We start from the raw sequence: 17,616 nt of genomic DNA on the forward strand, positions 1-17,616 counted from the left end.
AGGCAACCTCTTAACTTCTATGATATACTGTTTTTCCAAGGATAAAGATGCCTTGCATGCCTTGTATTATTTATATCCTTTCTTTAAAAATATTTTTTTGACAGTAGCATCTCCAATCTACAAACATTAAGACTAAGGTTCTGAGAGTATGAACCCCAAACCCGTGCTCATCTATGGCCACACCAGCCTGAAGGTGCCTGACTCGTCCCAAACCTGTGCTTGATCTGGCGATCACTTTGTGCTGCCTTATGTTGTCACCTGGAGCTCTGAGTTGCTCTTTTTTATTGCCTAAAACAACAATCCTAACAATCCTTTGTAGTGAGTGTCTAACTCTACAGGAATGGGGGCCCTCAGATGACCAGCAATTAATTTTGCTGTTATTTTAAAAATTATTATATGTTGCAGGTACATTATTTTAAACAGTTAAATATTTTTACATAAAGATGCTTTGACCCAGCAATCCCATTCTTATACCTATTTTGCTCTTGGGTATGTACCCAGCAGAAATGTACAATACGTCCAGTAAAAGACACATACAAGAATGCATGTGGCAATAGTGCTCTTCATATCACATCTTCATTACATTGTAACATATTCACACTGTGGAAAGCCATGCAACAATGAAAATGTAGGAACTAAAATGCCACAAACGATAGGGAGGATCTCAGAGATAAAAGTTAAGACAGAAACCTAACACATCTGTGTCATTCAACTTACGTAAAATTTAAAAGCAGGCAAAATAGTCTAGGGGGTTAGAATTCTGAATGAGGTTACTCTGGATGGGAGGCGATTAGTGGCCAGAAGAGACCATGGGGGGCAAGTTCTGATAATGTCCTATTTCATGCCCTGGATGATGGTTACAAAGCATTTCACTGAGCACTTCTTCGAATATTCTAGTTTTCAATAGGTGTGTTACACTTAAATAAAATTTCAATAAGAAATGAAGAGTTGATAGAAAATATATCTTTTGAATTAACTTTGTCATATTATATTCTTTGTCATCTCCAGGCTCTGTGTTGGTAAAACTATCTAAAGAAAGAAAATGACTTCAACATGTAATCAAAGTTGATTTTAAAATAAATTCTTAAGCTTTCTGATAAATAAAATAAGCTCTTTGCAACTGACGTGATTGATATGCCTTAGATTGGCTCTGCTGAGCAAATTGTAGACCTGTATCTTGGCAGAGCAATGATTTCATGTAGAACAGTAGATAGATTTTCTGATGGCCCCACTTGCAGTTATTTAGATTTATCAAGTCTTATCTATCGAGTCTTGTATAAACCACATCATAGCACCATGCTGATTTCTAGTCACGTGTATGAAGATGTTTGCTGTTCCACTTAAGAATCATTAGTTTTGTAAGACTATTTTTCCTCTCTTCCTTGACATTTCTCATCATGCTCTATAAAATGTAAATTAGCAGATCAAATATAGACTATCTGAAGTGCTTCTTCGTTCTTAAAATCCATGAGGGAATGTATTTAATTTCATTGGAGTGCAAAATCTGTTTATTTGTCTACGATTTGTGAACTTATTGGTTGAAAACATTATGTGGCATATGTTGCTCCTCACTCCTGAACACATTTCACAGCTAAGTAAGCTAATGCTTTTGAGAAAATACCAGCCCAGGGCACAGGCAAGAGAACCCAGGTATTTTGATTTTCCGATCCAGTGTGCTTTGTTGTAAAATGGAGGCAAAGGCTGACTATTTTTACAATGGCCAAAGAATTATACTGCAAATGAAATTACTTATAAGAAGTCAGAAGCATCAAGTATAATTTTCCTGAATTTGTATATAAGAGTCAGATGCTGGGTTTCCAGGAATCAGACACCAACACAGAGTTTTGAATACAGGCAATTTATTAGCAAATGCTTTCTGGAATAACACCTGTGAGGGTAAGGGATGCAGGGTTTGGAAGAGGGAGAGATCAAACTGGTGGTGCAGTCAAAGGGGGCTTCAGCTGACCCTACAGCTTGTTCTGGTGCTGGATCTTCCTTCAGAGTTGTCCCCAAAAGAGGCTTGGTATAATCTTGGATGAGCAACTTCTTTGGCTGAGAGCAATTCCTGGAAAGATATAGATTGACTTACATTTCTAGTTATTTTATTACTTGATGAAACATAAGTATCTGTTTGATCTTGGATCCCCTTTTCATTTTCAGCCTGTGTTTTCAACTGGAAAATGTGGGAGGAGAGGACAGGAATCAGAACTGGGAGGGATATAGATTGAAGCAGATGACTTTCAAGATCACATTAGTTAGAAAATTCTGATAATTTAATATATGAGAGTTTGTTAGCAGAATTCTCTTGAATTTCCTTTTTTTTTTTTCTGTTTCCCTGTACATCTTTGAGGGGCGGAGGGGGCACATAATATCAGCTTTTAAAGGAAAAAAGAAGTCTCAGAAAAGTAGCCCAAAGCATTTAGTAGAAAAAGTGAGGCAAAGGAAGTCATACAGTTTTGCTTTTGTGATAGCTTAGGAACTGCTTATGACCACTGGTTTGGGGCTTTCTAGAACATGTCTTTTGAAAGCCAACTCTTTTTTTTCCCCCATTCCCACCATCTGCTTTAGTCACTTGATTGCAGAACTCAAACAGTGGGTTGGAGAAGATATTGAGAAGTGAAGTAAAGCTGCATAAGAAAAGGCAGATTTTATTTATTTATTTATTTATTTATTTATTTATTTAAGCAGATTTTAAAAACTAGAGTTCCGTTGGATTGAGGTGCTCTACTACCAGAAGGCCATCTTGTACCCAGATATGAGAATAAGTCTCACTTCTGAGACATTTGATTCTAAGTCAGAATCCTTGTGTGATGGGTGCTTGGGTGGCTCCGTAAGTTAAGTGTCTGCCTTTGGCTCAGGTCATGACCCCAGGGTCCTGGGATCAAGTGCCTCATCAGGCTTCCTGCTTGGTGGGGAGTCTGCTTCTGCCTCTGCCCCTCCCCTCTGCTTGTGCTCTCTCTCTGGCTTGCTCTGTCAAATAAAAAAATAATATCTTTAAAAAAAAAAAGAATCCTGTGTGAACCTTGCATTCATGGTATAAGAAACCAGTATCCTAAGACTGGTCCCCAGCTTTACAGGTTCTAAAACTGGCCTTCATTCCATCTCCCTACAGCCCCTGTGAATGCCCACAGCTAATCAAGTGTGTTTTTTTTTTAGGAGTAATGAATGAAAACTGCTGTTCTAGTACCATCGTAGACACCAACACATACTAATTCCCAACTATTCAGAATTGCGGGGGGCAGTGGCAAAGAAAGAGAAAGTTAAAAGCTCATTTAAATTCCCATTAGAAATGATGTCATTGTCTAATGTGTATGTGATTCCAAATAATAATTTGATCATTACATTATTGAGATCAGTTTTTGTTCTTTGAGTCTTGAATGGCATACCTCATTCCTCTTCTTACAGTGAATTTCTGCAGGTGGCAGTATTTTTTATGTACCTCTTAGCTCCCACAGGGTTGTGTAAATGGCTTTGTGTAAGAGTTGTTGATGAATGAGAATGAAAACCCAGAGGTTGTTTCCTGGTAGTTCCATAAGCAAATGATTTGTTAAATAAAATTAATTGATTGGTAATTCTAGTGGATTATCAAAATCAGCAGGTCAATAGGATTATGCAGACAAGGTCAAGATATGGCTGTTAAGCTCAAAAAGGTACCTCTGGGAACCACACAATTGTGTTATTAGGGAGGATTTTGCAAGGCAAAAATGGCTTCTCAGAGATATTGTAATAATCAAGAGTATTTCCGATGAAGAATTGGTAAAGGTAGAGAATTTTGCATGATGGAGTACAAAAGGAACACAAGCATAGCTTTTGGAAAGTTTTCCTAGAACAATATGAAAAATAAGAATCCTTTACTTTTTAAGATTTGTGTCACCTAATTCTTCTTTAATTCCTACTGTCAGAGATTTCTACAACAGACTACACCATCTTTGATTCCAGGACCTTTCTCGTCTGAGTAAGGCTTTCGTCGGGCAGTCCGGGGTCACTTGTAAAAGACTAAGGCAGATGTTCTCTTAGTGTCTCGAGAAAGTCACTGTCTGCAGAAAGGGGAGCAGTGTGGTGCCTCAAGCTCCTCTCAAAGGATTCCTTTGGACCCAGATCAGAGGCTCCCTTTCCTGTGGTTTCATCTTGTCTGAGACTCATGGTGTCAAAACGTACAGTCAACTGTGTACTATTTCAGATTTCCAGACTCCAGAGCCATTTCTTATTTGAGAAAATTTAAGTTGGGAAGGGTCAGATAGATGTGAGCCAGGCTGTAGGAGGCTCACAGTGGACTCTGATCTCAGGACATCTCCATAGTCACCCTACGGCAGACCCTGGTCCAGTCACCTCCACATCAAACCTCATTTTTGATCTGGCTAAGCCAAAATAAATGAGGCTTTCCCTTAGCTCATAAGGACCCAATGAAAGTCTGAACCTAGATTTTGTTTTATTATCATAATTCCAGTTATTTTCCTCTGCCACAGGAAGAATTGTCCTATCTAATCTCAAAAACTTTAGCATCATATTTCCCTCAGGTTCAAATTTGAGTTAAAACCTAGCATTTAGGGGCACCTGGGTGGCTTAGTGGGTTAAACATCTGCCTTTGGCTCAGGTCATGACCCCAGGGTCCTGGGGTCAAGCTGGCATCAGGCTCCCTGCTCAGAGGGGAGTCTGCTTCTCCCTCTCCTTCTGTTCCTCCCCTGCTCATGTTCTTTCTCTCAAATAAATAAATAAAATCATTTAAAAAAAACCCTGTCATTTAGTTACCTCTTCTTCATGTATTGGACTCTCTTTACTTGAATGTAAAACAGGATGTTTTGGCTTTTTATAGAACTAATTACATTTTTGGCTATGGCCGTAATTTTCAGCATCTTGGTGAAATATTTGGTTTATCTTTTAAGTGGTCATATCTTAAACTTTGTGGGTTTTTTTAAAAAAAGATTTTATTTATTTATTCATGAGAGACACACAGAGAGAGGCAGAGACACAGGCAGAGGGAGAAGCAGGCTCCACTTAGGGAGCCCGACGTGGGACTCAATCCTGGGACCCCGGGATCACAACCTAAGCCAAAGGCAGACGCTCAACCATTGAGCCACCAGGTGCCCCTAAATTTGGGGTTTTGTGGATTTATTTATTGAGGGAAGAGGAGGGACAGATGGAAGAGAGAGAAAGAGAGAGAATCCTAAGCAGACTCCACACTGAGCCCGACATTAGTCTCAATCTCATGACCTTGAGTTCATGACCTGACCTGAAATCAAGAATCAGATGCTTAACTGACTGCACCACCCAGGGACCCCTAAATTTTGGGTTAATTTTAGCAGATTTATTGGAGTATAATTGATATTTACAAACTGTGCATATTCATTGTATACAATTTGATAAGTTTGGACATATGCATATACACATGAAACCAGCACCACGATTAAGGTAATATAACCTATAAAAGGGGTATTTTAAACAGCATTTCCTTTACATGAAATTTGGCTCAATCTTAGGATCTGTTGGATCTTTGCAGATTGATAACAACAACCGGCATTTTTAAAGCGCTGACTCCTGACCTTCCACTCTTCTGTACTTCTCTGTGGATAATCTCTTGAATCCTCACAGCCACACCATAAAGTTAGTACTTTTATCATCTCTGCTTTAGAATGAGAAAACTGAGAAACAGTAGACCTTAAATAACGTATTTGGGTTAATGCATAGTCATCTATTATCACATAACACATTACCTCCAAAATATAACAACCTACAATAATCACTCATTTTCTCATCGTCTTCTGTTGTGCCCACAGGTTTGCCAGCATGTCCTCAAGACACGACTCCTGGCTTCCCCCAGGATGAGTGATCTAAAAGAGAGAGAGAAAGAGGGGACAATCTTTTTATTTTATGTCTTTTTTTTCACATCGGAAAACGAATTTTAATGAATGCTTTCATAAAACAATGTCATCATTCAGAGAACAAAGTTTTGATTTTTTTTTTTAATTTTCTGCTTAAATTCAATTTAATTAACATATACTGTATTATTAGTGTCAGAGGTAGAATTTAGTAACTCATTATATGCATATAATACCCAGTGCTCATTATATCCAGGGCCCTCCTTAGTGCCCATCACCCAGTTACCCCATCTCCCTCCCACCTCCAACAACTCTGTGTCCTGTAATTAAGAGTCTCTTATGGTTTTCCTCCATCTCTGCTTTTACATTATTTTATTATTTCTTCCCTTTTCTATATGTTCATCTGTTTTGTTTCTTAAATTCCACGTAAGAGTGAAGTCATATGGTATTTGTCTTTGACTAACTTATTTTTCTTAGCATAATACCTTCTAGTTCTATGCATGTTGTTGCAAATGGCGAGATTTCCTTCTTTCCGATGGCTGAGTAATATTGCATGGTATCTATATACACCGTGTCTTCTCTGTCCGTCCATCTGTTGATGGACATCTGACTTTTGGCTTTTGTGGCTACTGTTTGTGGACACTGCTGCTTATAAACATTGTTGTGAAGTTGCCCTTTCAAATCACTATGTTTGTAGCCTTTGAATAAATAATAAATTGCTGGGTTGTGGGGCAGTTCTATTTTTAACTTTTTGAGGAACCTCAATGCTGTTTTCCAGAGCGGCTGTACCGATTTGCACTTCACCGACAATGTAAGAGGGTTCCCCTTTCTCCACATCTTTGCCAACATCTGCTGTTTCTTGAATTGTTCATTGTAGCCATTCTGACCCATGTGAGGTAGCATCTCAGTGTGGTTTTGATTTGCATTTCCCTGATGCCAAGCGATATTGAACATTTTTTCATGTGTCTGTTGGCCATTTGTATATCTTCTTTGTTACCTGAATTTGGAAGTGGAATTTCTTCTGCATTTGTGCTGCATTCCATTGGTCATCAGACCAACCCTGGTGAAGTGTGGCAGGGAAATCCACAAGGATGTGAATACCATGCAGTGGGACCCAATCAGAGGCATCTCAGATACTGGTTGTAACATGTACTCACTACCAAGTGCCAGGGCTAGATCATGAACCCAGACGGTTTGACCTCATTGCTTGGGCTCTTATTACCACAATGTTAAGAATAATTGCAGAACACACATTTGTGAATGCTCATACTTTTCCTAAGGGGTACTTTGGTGGAGTTTGTAGATATTCCATGACAACTGCTTGAAGAACACCTGTAAATGTGAAGGAGATAAAAATATTTATCAAGGGCATTAGACACTAAATTTCCAAAGAGTCCAGATGATATACAGGTCATTGCAGAAAAGACATGATAAGGAGAGGCAGAATGAGAAATCATTTAACTTAAATTCTTTTCACTTCAAAATATTACCTTTGCTTTTATTTTTCTGCTGCTCTGCTCCCCTTTGACATATCTCTAGACTTTGTCAAGTACTATGTTGAGATACCTACAGAGGACTTTATTTCTTAAAATTGTAGCTTAAAAAAAGAAATCTCTACTTTAGATTTCCTATAGGTTGCATTTAGTGCCAACATTTTTAAGAATGTTGTAAAAGCTTTCCAATATCAATGTGCCCTGTTCAAAGAGCTAAGTAATTTGGTGAGGGAATTTCTTCTTGAAAAATCTTTGTGCATCAGTGTGAGATATAAATTCAATTGTCAGCAAGCTGTGTCAGAGCAGATTTCTTGTCATATTTGGCCACAGTGCAGAGATTTATTGAAAATTCTTGATGATATCAGTTTCTGAGTTGTTTTACATAAACATAGCAGTGTAGTGAATGCTTTGAACTGTAGTGTGAGAGAGAAAGAAATAAAGAGAGAGAGAGAGAGAGTGTGTGTGTGGGGGGGGTCTGGCTCTCAAAACTGACATGTAGGAGAAAAATACCAAAAGGCATTTTAATACGTAGTATTGTATCCAACTTACTTTAGAATGATTATTTCTTCAACAACTGTCTTATAAGTAGGTGTAGACTTCTGTGCCCTTTTAGAAATGAATCATGTATCAAAATTCTTCAAAAACAAAGCTTTGGAATACAGACTATTCTATTTCATGTCAGGGAATGGAACAATGGGAGTTGTTGAGATGCAGAAACATACAATAGATTTATTATTTTTTAAAGAACGTTTTTTATTTGCGAGCCGTTTGTACCTAGGTCAGTAGTGAAAATGCAAAACTTAGAAAGGAAAATTTCTTTCTTCAGTAATGAAAGACTTAGAACTGGAATATACATGTAGTCTCTTGGGTTCTTTTAGTTCTCTGATTTTATATTCTGTGACTTGCCAAATTGTTTTATGTTTCTCCATTCAAGTTTATTCAGCTCCAACCAGGAGATATTTAGGCAATTCTTTTTCTAAATGTATTATAAAATATTGGTTAAGTTCAAATAATAACATTGATAAGAAATGTGCACAATTTGTAGGGTGGGTGCCTTCTATATCTAAGGGAACTATCATTGTCACATTTATTTATGGGTAAAAATTGTCAACACAAAGACAGCTTTACAATCTGGCAATCAACATTAAAGACTATGCATTGATCCCATTTGATCAATAAGATGGGTAAAATCATTAAATTGACTGCCTGGGAGATTGAGAGTTTAAGTTTTCTGAATATAGACATTATGTTATCATATGGCTCTGACTTAGAAATGTTTTCAAGTCCATCATTATTACTATTATTACTATAGTAACTGTACACCCCAGGAAACTAAATGATACATCAAACCACTTAAAGAGTCTCCAGTGGGTTAAAATGACAGATTTCTAAATATTACTTCTAGAAAATACTTCTGATTAACTCACTTGAAAAACATGAAGTATCTCTAGCACTGTAGTGTGAGAGATACAAAGACTACAAAATTATAACCTCTTTAAGGAATTTATAATCTTTTTAGCTGATATCTGGCTTAAATCTCTGATTCTTTTTCCAATTTTCCCTGTCATCTTCTTTTCTTTTCCCTTTTCTGGAGTCTGTTCATATGTTTGTTTATCCACAATTTACTCTTTATAAGATGTCTTTATAAGACATTGTGCTACATAACACTTATTATCAAATTTTCATTCAATTCTTCCCAAAAATGATTTAGAAAACTTTGTAGCACCTCAAACATTTTGAATTTAGCATTTAAAACAGTTTGTTATAAATACCTGTGAAGGCTATGATATCTTTGGCATAATGGAGGAAAATTTACACGTTTCTCTTTGAACTAGTACCTACAGTTCACTTTCCCAACAGAATAATTAGAAATGTCATCTATCTTTATCTTTTATTGATCATATATCTTATTTCTTTGCAATACAATATGTTTATAAACTGAAATTATTTGTCTATTATTATAAACTATGTGAGCATAAGTTTATGTTTAACTGCTGGATTTTTTTTTCTTTGGTATTCAGTTAACATTATAATTAATACCTCTGCACAATAGTGTATAAAATAAGATTTTATTAGAATTTTATCATTTAATGACAAGAATGAGGCTTTTTCTGTACAGTAATTGCATACATCTGTGGATGAATGTTACATTTTGCATAAATTCTATTCCAGTGTTTTATTTATCTAAACACTGAGAAACTTTGTTTGCGTATATGTGTGGGTGAGTGTTACAAAATGAGATTTTTATAGCAGTCACTCAATTTGAACTTCCAAAATTATGTGCTAAAATCATACTGTGAATTCTTATCTGAAGTTATTTTTTATAATATTTAATTAGCTTGATAGTGTCCTCCAATTATGCTGGAAGTAAAAATTTTAGAAACTGCCTGTCTTTTAAAAGTATTTGTTACTCATTCAAGTTACTTGCTTTCTCATTTTTAAGAGGTACATCTATAAAAAGCTTTACCAAGACTTATAGAGTAATTATAAAATACATCTGCAATTTTTTTCCACCAAGAGGTACTTTATATAATACCGTATATTATGACAGGATTGGAAGCATTGAATATCACTTACACTGTTACCAATATAATTTTTAAATGTTTTATTCTATTTAAATCTTTAGAGTTTGTATTCAATTCATGAAAAACACCCATCATTTACCCTACTTAAAAAAGCTAGTCCTTACTATGAAACCAATACTTTTTAAAATTATTTAATTCAAATAAGTCTTTACATTTCCAGGAGTATTGTAAATACACTGAAAAATAAATTCCAGAATGCAACTTCAAAATCTATTTTACTAAAAGCAGCCCTTTTGATTTTAAGTGCTGTATATTTAATGTAATTAATCTACATTTTAAGTTAGAAAAAAAATGTTTAAATCTATACGTTGTTTCTAACTAATTTAAAATAATGCACTATAATCTGTATTAATGCTGATGAAGTTACTTATGTAAGAAGCATATGATAAAAAGAAAGGTTTTCCTTTAGTAAATGTGCATGCCCATTCATGTTAAACTCTGGTAATTGGTATTAGAATGTAATTAAATAAAAATAATGCATATAATAGAAATGACATTATTAATCTAATGGACAGAAATATACTGCAGAAGTTCATTCCAGTAGCTAGTTTATTTTTTTTTTATTTTTTTCAGTAGCTAGTTTAAACTGTATTTTTTTGTTAATAAGAGGTAGGCAATACTAAACATTTTGTAAGATGATGTAGGTGAAGATAGACTACAATTAGAATAAATATTTTATAATGTGACATAATTTAATAGATATTGAATAATGGAATTGAATAATGCTCCATACACCTAGGAAATACATTGTGGGTTAAGCCAGTATCACTGAAAATGTTTGATATTCCCAGACAACATTAAGTTATATTAAAATTAACGTGTCACTAAACTGTACTGTTTTGCTATTGGAAGTCATTTTCTTTCCATTTAAATAAAAATCCTAAGTATGACGATTAAGACTATACCTTGCTTTTCTCTCTCCAGACTATCTCTCAAGAGCATCACATTCTTTCACAGAATTAACAGAAAATTCCCATTTCTGTAGCCCACTGTACACAATACATCCAGTTTCTGAACAACCCAACATTTCTAACACCATAGTTCTTGCTTTGGAGAAAGAAAAAGGCAAAAACAAAACAAAACAAAAACCAGGGAGCCTTAAGGTGGCTTTATGGTGGTTTGATATATTCTTTCTTTCTTTGAAATCCTGGGAAGTTTGAAATCTCAGGGTTATGCCTTATAGTAACCACTGGAGGAGTGAGCTGTCTTTTAAAGTAAGAAAGAGACTTTGTAGAAAGAGAGGCAAGTAAAGGGGCCTACACGGTACTAAGAAGAGCATGCATGGGTTTGAAGATGTGAAACCTTAGCCCTTTCCTTTTCGGCTTGTTCTGTGGTTACATAAGATAAATAATAGTAATGACACCAATGTCTTTGTTTTTGCAGCTGTCGTGAGTGCCATCCCCGTGCCCACCCTGGAAAGTGCCCAGTACCCCGGAATCCTTCCATCTCCCACGTGTGGATACCCCCACCCGCAGTTTACCCTCCGGCCTGTGCCATTCCCTACACTGTCAGTGGACCGAGGTTTCGGAGCAGGAAAAAGTCAGTGTAATGCATTTTCCTTTCTTTTTACTATGAATAAGAACAAATGAATAATAACCAAGGATGTCTCGTTGAAAGTATAGCATTTTGACATTCTCATCTCTTGGAAAAACTGATTTGCCTCTGCCCTGGGTCAGAACTGGAGCAGAGTCAGTCCTTTGGATCCTACCACATGCTTTTGGACTGATTCTCTGGGAGTCTCTCCCCGGAAACATTCCACAGACCATATGGGAAGCTGTGGGAAACAAAGGTTAACTGGTTCAGTAAAGCAATGATGTGACGGGTGCTTGAAATTAATGTGTTCCGTCAACTAGGAAATTAATAAGCAAGTGACTGTTCTCCAACATATTCTCGTGTAAATGTCTGTTAGTCATATTTAGAGGTGTCTCATTGATTCCCAATGAACCAAAACTTAAATGAATGTTTTAACTTTCTTTACTTAAATCATTAAGCAATATCTTCTGATTTTTAAGTAATAATTGTTGGAGAAAGGGATTTCCAAAGGAGTGTCTCCTTTGGTTTTGTTTATTTACCTTTCTGATTTTAATGAGATATGGCTGACATATAATATTGTGTAAATTTAAGACTTACAGTATGTTGACTGGTTATGCTTATGTAATACAAAGTGATTACCGCCGTAAACTTCTACAGTACCCCGCTCATGCCACGTAATTGCCCTTTCTCTTTTGTGGTGAGAATGTTTTAAGTCTACTTTCTTAGCAACGTTCAAGTAAATAAAACAGTATTATGAGCTGTGAGCATTATGCTGTACATTAGATGCCCAGAACTTAATCATCTTATAACTGAAAGTTGGTACTCTTTGACCAACATCGCTCTTTTTTTCCCTACCTCCCCCACAATTCTAGTCTCTATTTTTATGAGTTTGTCTTTTTTAGATTCTATGTATAAGTGATATCATATAATATTTGTCTTTCTATTCCTGAATTATTTCATTTAACATAATGCCCTCGAGGTCCATCCATATTGTGGCAAACAGCAAGGGGTCCTCTTTCTCATAGCTGAGTAATATTCCATTGCATATACGCCACATCTTCTTCATCATATGTCGGTTGATGGATGCTTAAGTTGATTCCATGTCTTCACTATTGTGAATAATGCTCCAATGAGCATGGGAGCATGTCTATGCCTTTAAGATCCTGTTTTCATTTCCTTTGGGTAAATACCCAGAAGCGACATTACTGGATTATATAGTAGTTCTGTTTTTATGTTTTTAGGAACCTTCATACTGATTTCCATAGTAGCTGTACCAGTTTACACTGTTGGCAACAGTGCACAAGGGTTTTCTTTTGTCCACATCCTTGCCAACATTTCTTTCATCTTTTTGATGATAGCCACTCTAACAGATATGAGGGGATATCTCATTGTGGTTTGATTTGCATTTCCCTGATAATTAGTAAGGTCAAATACCTTTTCCACATATTTGCTGACCATTTATATGTCTTCTTGGTTTAAAATGTGTATTCCGTTCTGCACATTTTTTAATCCAATTTTCTTTCTATTGTATTGTGTGAATGTGTTACATATTTTGGATATTAATCCCTTGCCAGATATATGGTTTGCAAATATTTTTCCCATTCTGTAAATTGCTTTTCATTTTGTTGATGGTTTTCTTTTAGCTGTACAGGAACTTTTTAATTTGATGTAATCTCATTTGTTTGTTTTTACTTTTGTTGTCTTTGCTTTTTGGTGTTAAATCCAAAAAGTTATTGCTGAAACCAATGTCATGAATATTACCCTTTATATTTTCGTCTAGGACTTTTATAGTTTCAGGTCTTTCTAATATAGTTTGAAATCAGGAAGTGTGATGCCTCCAGATTGCTCTTCTTTCTCTATCACTTTGGCTATTTGGGGTCTTTTCTGGTTCTGTGCATATTTTGGGATTGTTTGTTATACTTCTGTGAAAAATGCCATTGGAATTTTGATAGAGATTGTGTTGATTCTGCAGATCACTTTGGTAGTATGCAGATTTTAACAATATTAATTCTTTCAAACAATGAGCATGGAATATCTTTCCTTTTATTTATGTCTTCTTCAATTTCTTTCATCAACGTCTTACAGTTTTCAGTGTAAAGATCTTTTACCTCCTCGGTTAAATTTATTCCTAGGTGTTTTATTCTTTTTGACACAATTTTAAATGAGATTTTTTTTCTTAATTTCTCTTTCTGATAGTTCATTGGTAGCATCTATAAATGTAACTGATTTGTGTATATTGATTTTATATACTGAAAGTGGTATTTCATTTGTTCTAAGGAAAATGGGTAAGGAGAGAGACTCTCAATCTATTATATACACCCTGGTGGTTTCTCCTATGCCATTTGACTTTTTTTTTTCTTCAAGCATAGCATTTTAAAATTGATTTTATGGCTTTCTTCTCTTAGTTAGGAACAGGTGACTCAGCAGCTCATGTGAGATAGGATGTTTTGTAATAGATAAGATGGTAACAGCAATAAAATATATTTGTGAGGTAAGCTATATTTTTTCCAACCCAACAGGGACTGCTCTAAGAAATCATAAATCGTCTAGATGTAGCAAGGTTAGAATTAAAAGGCATCAAAAATCTGCCAAGAGAGAATTAGATTTATTTTCCCTTTTCTCATGGCACATCATGTCTACAGAATAGAGTTGTGTGCAGAAACCCAAGGAAGAATAGTTTCCAAAACCGTATTGAAGAGAATTAAATCAGAAAGATGTGGGAAGTCCAGAAACCAAAAATTTTTAAATCCTAGGACAAGTAGGAAGGTGATTCCAGTCAAAGAATTCAGAACCCACAAGTCACTTCTTCATCTTCTGAAATGAACTCTCCCCAGCACAAAAGAAAGGATTATAGTTTTAGCTTAGTTTTTCCCTCATCGAATCACTATCTATTATTTTCTTTTGATTTCACCCTATTCTCTGGCTTTAAAAGGAAGTGTGAGAAGAATATGTAGAATGACCTTTATCTCTTCACTACACAAGACCAAGTCAAGCCGAAGTTCACCATGTTTGTTTGTTTAAGGAGATGAACTATTTTATCTTATTCATGGTGTATTCTTGGCATTTCTTTTTCTCTTTTAAAGGCATAGTCTCCTGAGAACTCAGCATCCCATTTATTCTTTTCTTTCTCTCTTGATTTGTGCAATAGGCAAAACTGTCTCATTAAGTCATAGACATAATAATTCCAAAAGTTAAATTTTTAAATTTCAATGAGAAAGAAAATAATAAATGAGCTAACATATTTTTTTTCCCTTTCCTCATTGGCCCAAATCAGTCCATGGAGAAGCTCAGTATCAATAGGATGGGGATGTATCCTCCATCCAACGTGAACTAGAGAATTCACAGGGAAAGGGAAGAAAGACTGCAGGTCTGGTGACTGGGTTGCCTGCGTCCTCTGCCTCAGGCACATGGGAGCTGGGGAAGGGGCTTTTAAGAAATAATAAAAGGAAAAAGATAAGAAAGTCTTTGGCAGTTTCCACCTCCTCAGATCCTCAAAGATTGCAAGGTTTTGAGGATCTCATTAGGAATGTCTCCTTGCCGACCTTGGGGAGACCCAAGCCTGCTGAGAGCAGAGGCCCTCCTAGGCTCCAGGCTGCCACCACCCCAGGGGGGGCCTTGTCTCACAGAGGCCCAGGCCTGAGGCTGCAGAAACCTGGGGCAGCCACCATCAAGAAGCCCCTCTCAGGGGCCAGAACTCCTTTGCCAGCGTGGATTCAAATGGAGACTGCATAACTAAAGCAGTTGCAGGGGTTTTATATATATATATATATATATATATATAGCCTTTTCCCCCCAAAATGATTTGTAGTTGTGTGTGCAGCACTTTGTCCTGATATGTGTGCTCTACAGTAAAAACCAAATCTAATATATTTTGAATAAATAAATAAATGAAAAAATTTAAAAAACACTGCTGACCCTTTCTTCTTTCTTAATATTCTCTATTCCTTGGACTTCCAGCATAACAATTTCTCCCAATCTTTCATAATCTCTGAACTTTGATTTTAAAACCTGGTTCCATCACTATCTCTGGGTAGCCTTGGGTAAGTTGTGAAGGGTGAATTGTAAACAAATAATACAGTTTATCACAGATTACCATTCACCGTCAGGACTTCATGGGTGTCACCATGTCTCATCTCAGAGTCTATGTAGATTTTTCTTTTTTTCTTTTTTCTTTTTTTTACAGTGGATATATTTGTTTCTTAGGCTGCCATATTAAGGTACCATAAACGAGGTGCTTAAAAATGACAGAAATTTATTCTGTCCATAAGAAGTTTATTCTCTCGTAGTTCTGGAGGCTAGAACTCCAAAATCAAGGTGTTGTAGGGTCCAGAGTCCCTAGAGTTGGATCTGTCTTTGCCTCTTTCAGCTTCTCGTAGTCCCAGGCACCCTTTGGCTGTGGCACCATAACTCCAATATCTGCCTCCTTCACATGGCCGTCCTCTCTCTGCCTGAAGAGGTCGTATAGACCTAGACCTCTAAGGACATGAATATCTGGGGGCCAGAATGAATATGAATAGAATTGTGTCTCCTCACAAAATATGTTGAGGTTCTAACCTCCAATACCTGTGAATATGACCCTATTTAGACATAGGAGCTTTTCATATTTTACCGGGTTAAGGTGAGTTCATGCTAAATCAGGATAGGCTCTAATCCAATATGTCTCGTATCCTTCTAAGAGTAGAAACTCAGACGTAAGAAGAGAAGATGGCCATGCGACAACAGAGGCAGAGACTGGAGTGATGCATGCACAAGCCAAAGAACAATAAATGAACTAGGATAAAAATGTGTTTTTATTTGTGGTTAGGTATGACAGATTTATTTATATCTGTGGTTAGAGTCCTCACTCTGGTGCAGGACTTTGATAGTGGAGCAGGCTGTGTATATGTGGAAGCAGAGATTATACTGGAAATCTCTGTACCTTTCACTCAGTTTTATGGTGAACCTAAAATTGCTCTTAAAAGATAAAGTCTATTAGAAATAAGTAAATGAATGGAATAAAGAACAATTTAGTCTCTTTAGTAACATAAAATTTTGTTGATTTCTTTTGAAAGTAAGGATAATTAAATAAAAGGTAATTAATAAAAGGTAGTTAGTAACTATAATATATAATGTAAATATAAAATCTATAGTATAACTAGTATATAAAGTTATATAAAGGATTCCTAGAGAGTGCTTAGCTTAATTTTTGAACTTGATCTAAAATCAAAAGATATGGACATACCACTCCTGGCCAAGATTTCACAGATTTTTTAAATATATATTCAGTAATACATCAAGTAATTATTGAGTATGTGCAGTGCAAAAGAAATAGGAACTAATATATGTTTCCACGTGATTACTTAGAAAAGGAAAAGAAATAAGCACCCTCTTTTCTAGGAAACCAAATAATCTCTAAATCACTGTCAGAACCAGTTAACTTCCAGCCATTCAGTATCGGTTTCTAAATGCCTTGGAGAACACTAAACATCCCTGTTCTTTCTCAAGCAGAAAACATTTCATGACTCTGGCTGGAGATGTCTTATTAGTTATCTTGAGAAACAACGAAAGTCACACAAAAAGAAAAATCTGTGCCCAGTGTGGAGACTCTCCTTCCTCCAAAGTTATCTGAAAGACCTTTGAGTTGCACAAGAAATGAATCACTAAAACTCTGCTCCCAAAGAGCTGCTCCTTTCTGAAAGCCACAAATAAAGCTGAATTTCTCTCCTATCATAAGAAAAAGAAAGATCTAGGATATTGTACATTTCCACTACACACATTTGGTGACCCACTGATAAAGATTTATGTAGACCTGATGGCCAAACACCTCCTTTTCCTACTAATAAACTGTAGTTCTGCTCTTAGCCTCAACAGGCAATCTGTCCCCAGGGAACAAGAAACAGTGCTACTATATTTTGAAAACTTCAACCAGTAGATAGTCTTGAGGTCGCATTTCTACAAGTCACTATAAACTTGGTGTGCCCATTTCTTCATCTTTGAAACAGGTAAAAAGTAGAGGTTAGATGATTTTTACCATTCCTTTCAGTTTGGGTATTGCTTTAGTGAGAAAGCTGGTCAACCTCACCCATGATATTTTTCTGTCCCAACCGTCTCCCAAACTGGAAATCAAACAATAAATGCGACTTGGCCTAGATAGAATTACCAGCACAGTAGAGTCAATGACTTTCTCTCTAGGGTCTATGCAAAAATGCA

The 17,616-nt window shown here is 36.1% G+C and overlaps 1 protein-coding gene and 1 long non-coding RNA gene across 3 annotated transcripts in view; one reads left to right on the forward strand and one right to left on the reverse strand.

Annotated features, from left to right (window-relative positions):
• The window catches only part of DCC (DCC netrin 1 receptor), a 1,085,392-nt gene that overhangs the window by 1,033,944 nt on the left and 33,832 nt on the right, over positions 1-17,616 (forward strand). For both annotated transcript variants that reach the window (XM_041739305.1, XM_041739306.1), the window contains exon 26: positions 11,278-11,433. In XM_041739305.1, coding sequence (XP_041595239.1) covers positions 11,278-11,433 — 156 coding nt within the window. The remainder of the gene's footprint in view (positions 1-11,277; positions 11,434-17,616) is intronic.
• Positions 1,883-7,150, reverse strand: LOC121481791. Its single transcript, XR_005985415.1, has 3 exons — positions 7,087-7,150; positions 5,712-5,828; positions 1,883-2,065 (listed from the first exon to the last, which is right to left on the reverse strand). It is a non-coding gene; the product is annotated as an uncharacterized LOC121481791 (long non-coding RNA).

This window comes from Vulpes lagopus, chromosome 24 (assembly GCF_018345385.1).
Source record: "Vulpes lagopus strain Blue_001 chromosome 24, ASM1834538v1, whole genome shotgun sequence".
Taxonomy (NCBI): Eukaryota; Metazoa; Chordata; class Mammalia; order Carnivora; family Canidae; genus Vulpes; species Vulpes lagopus.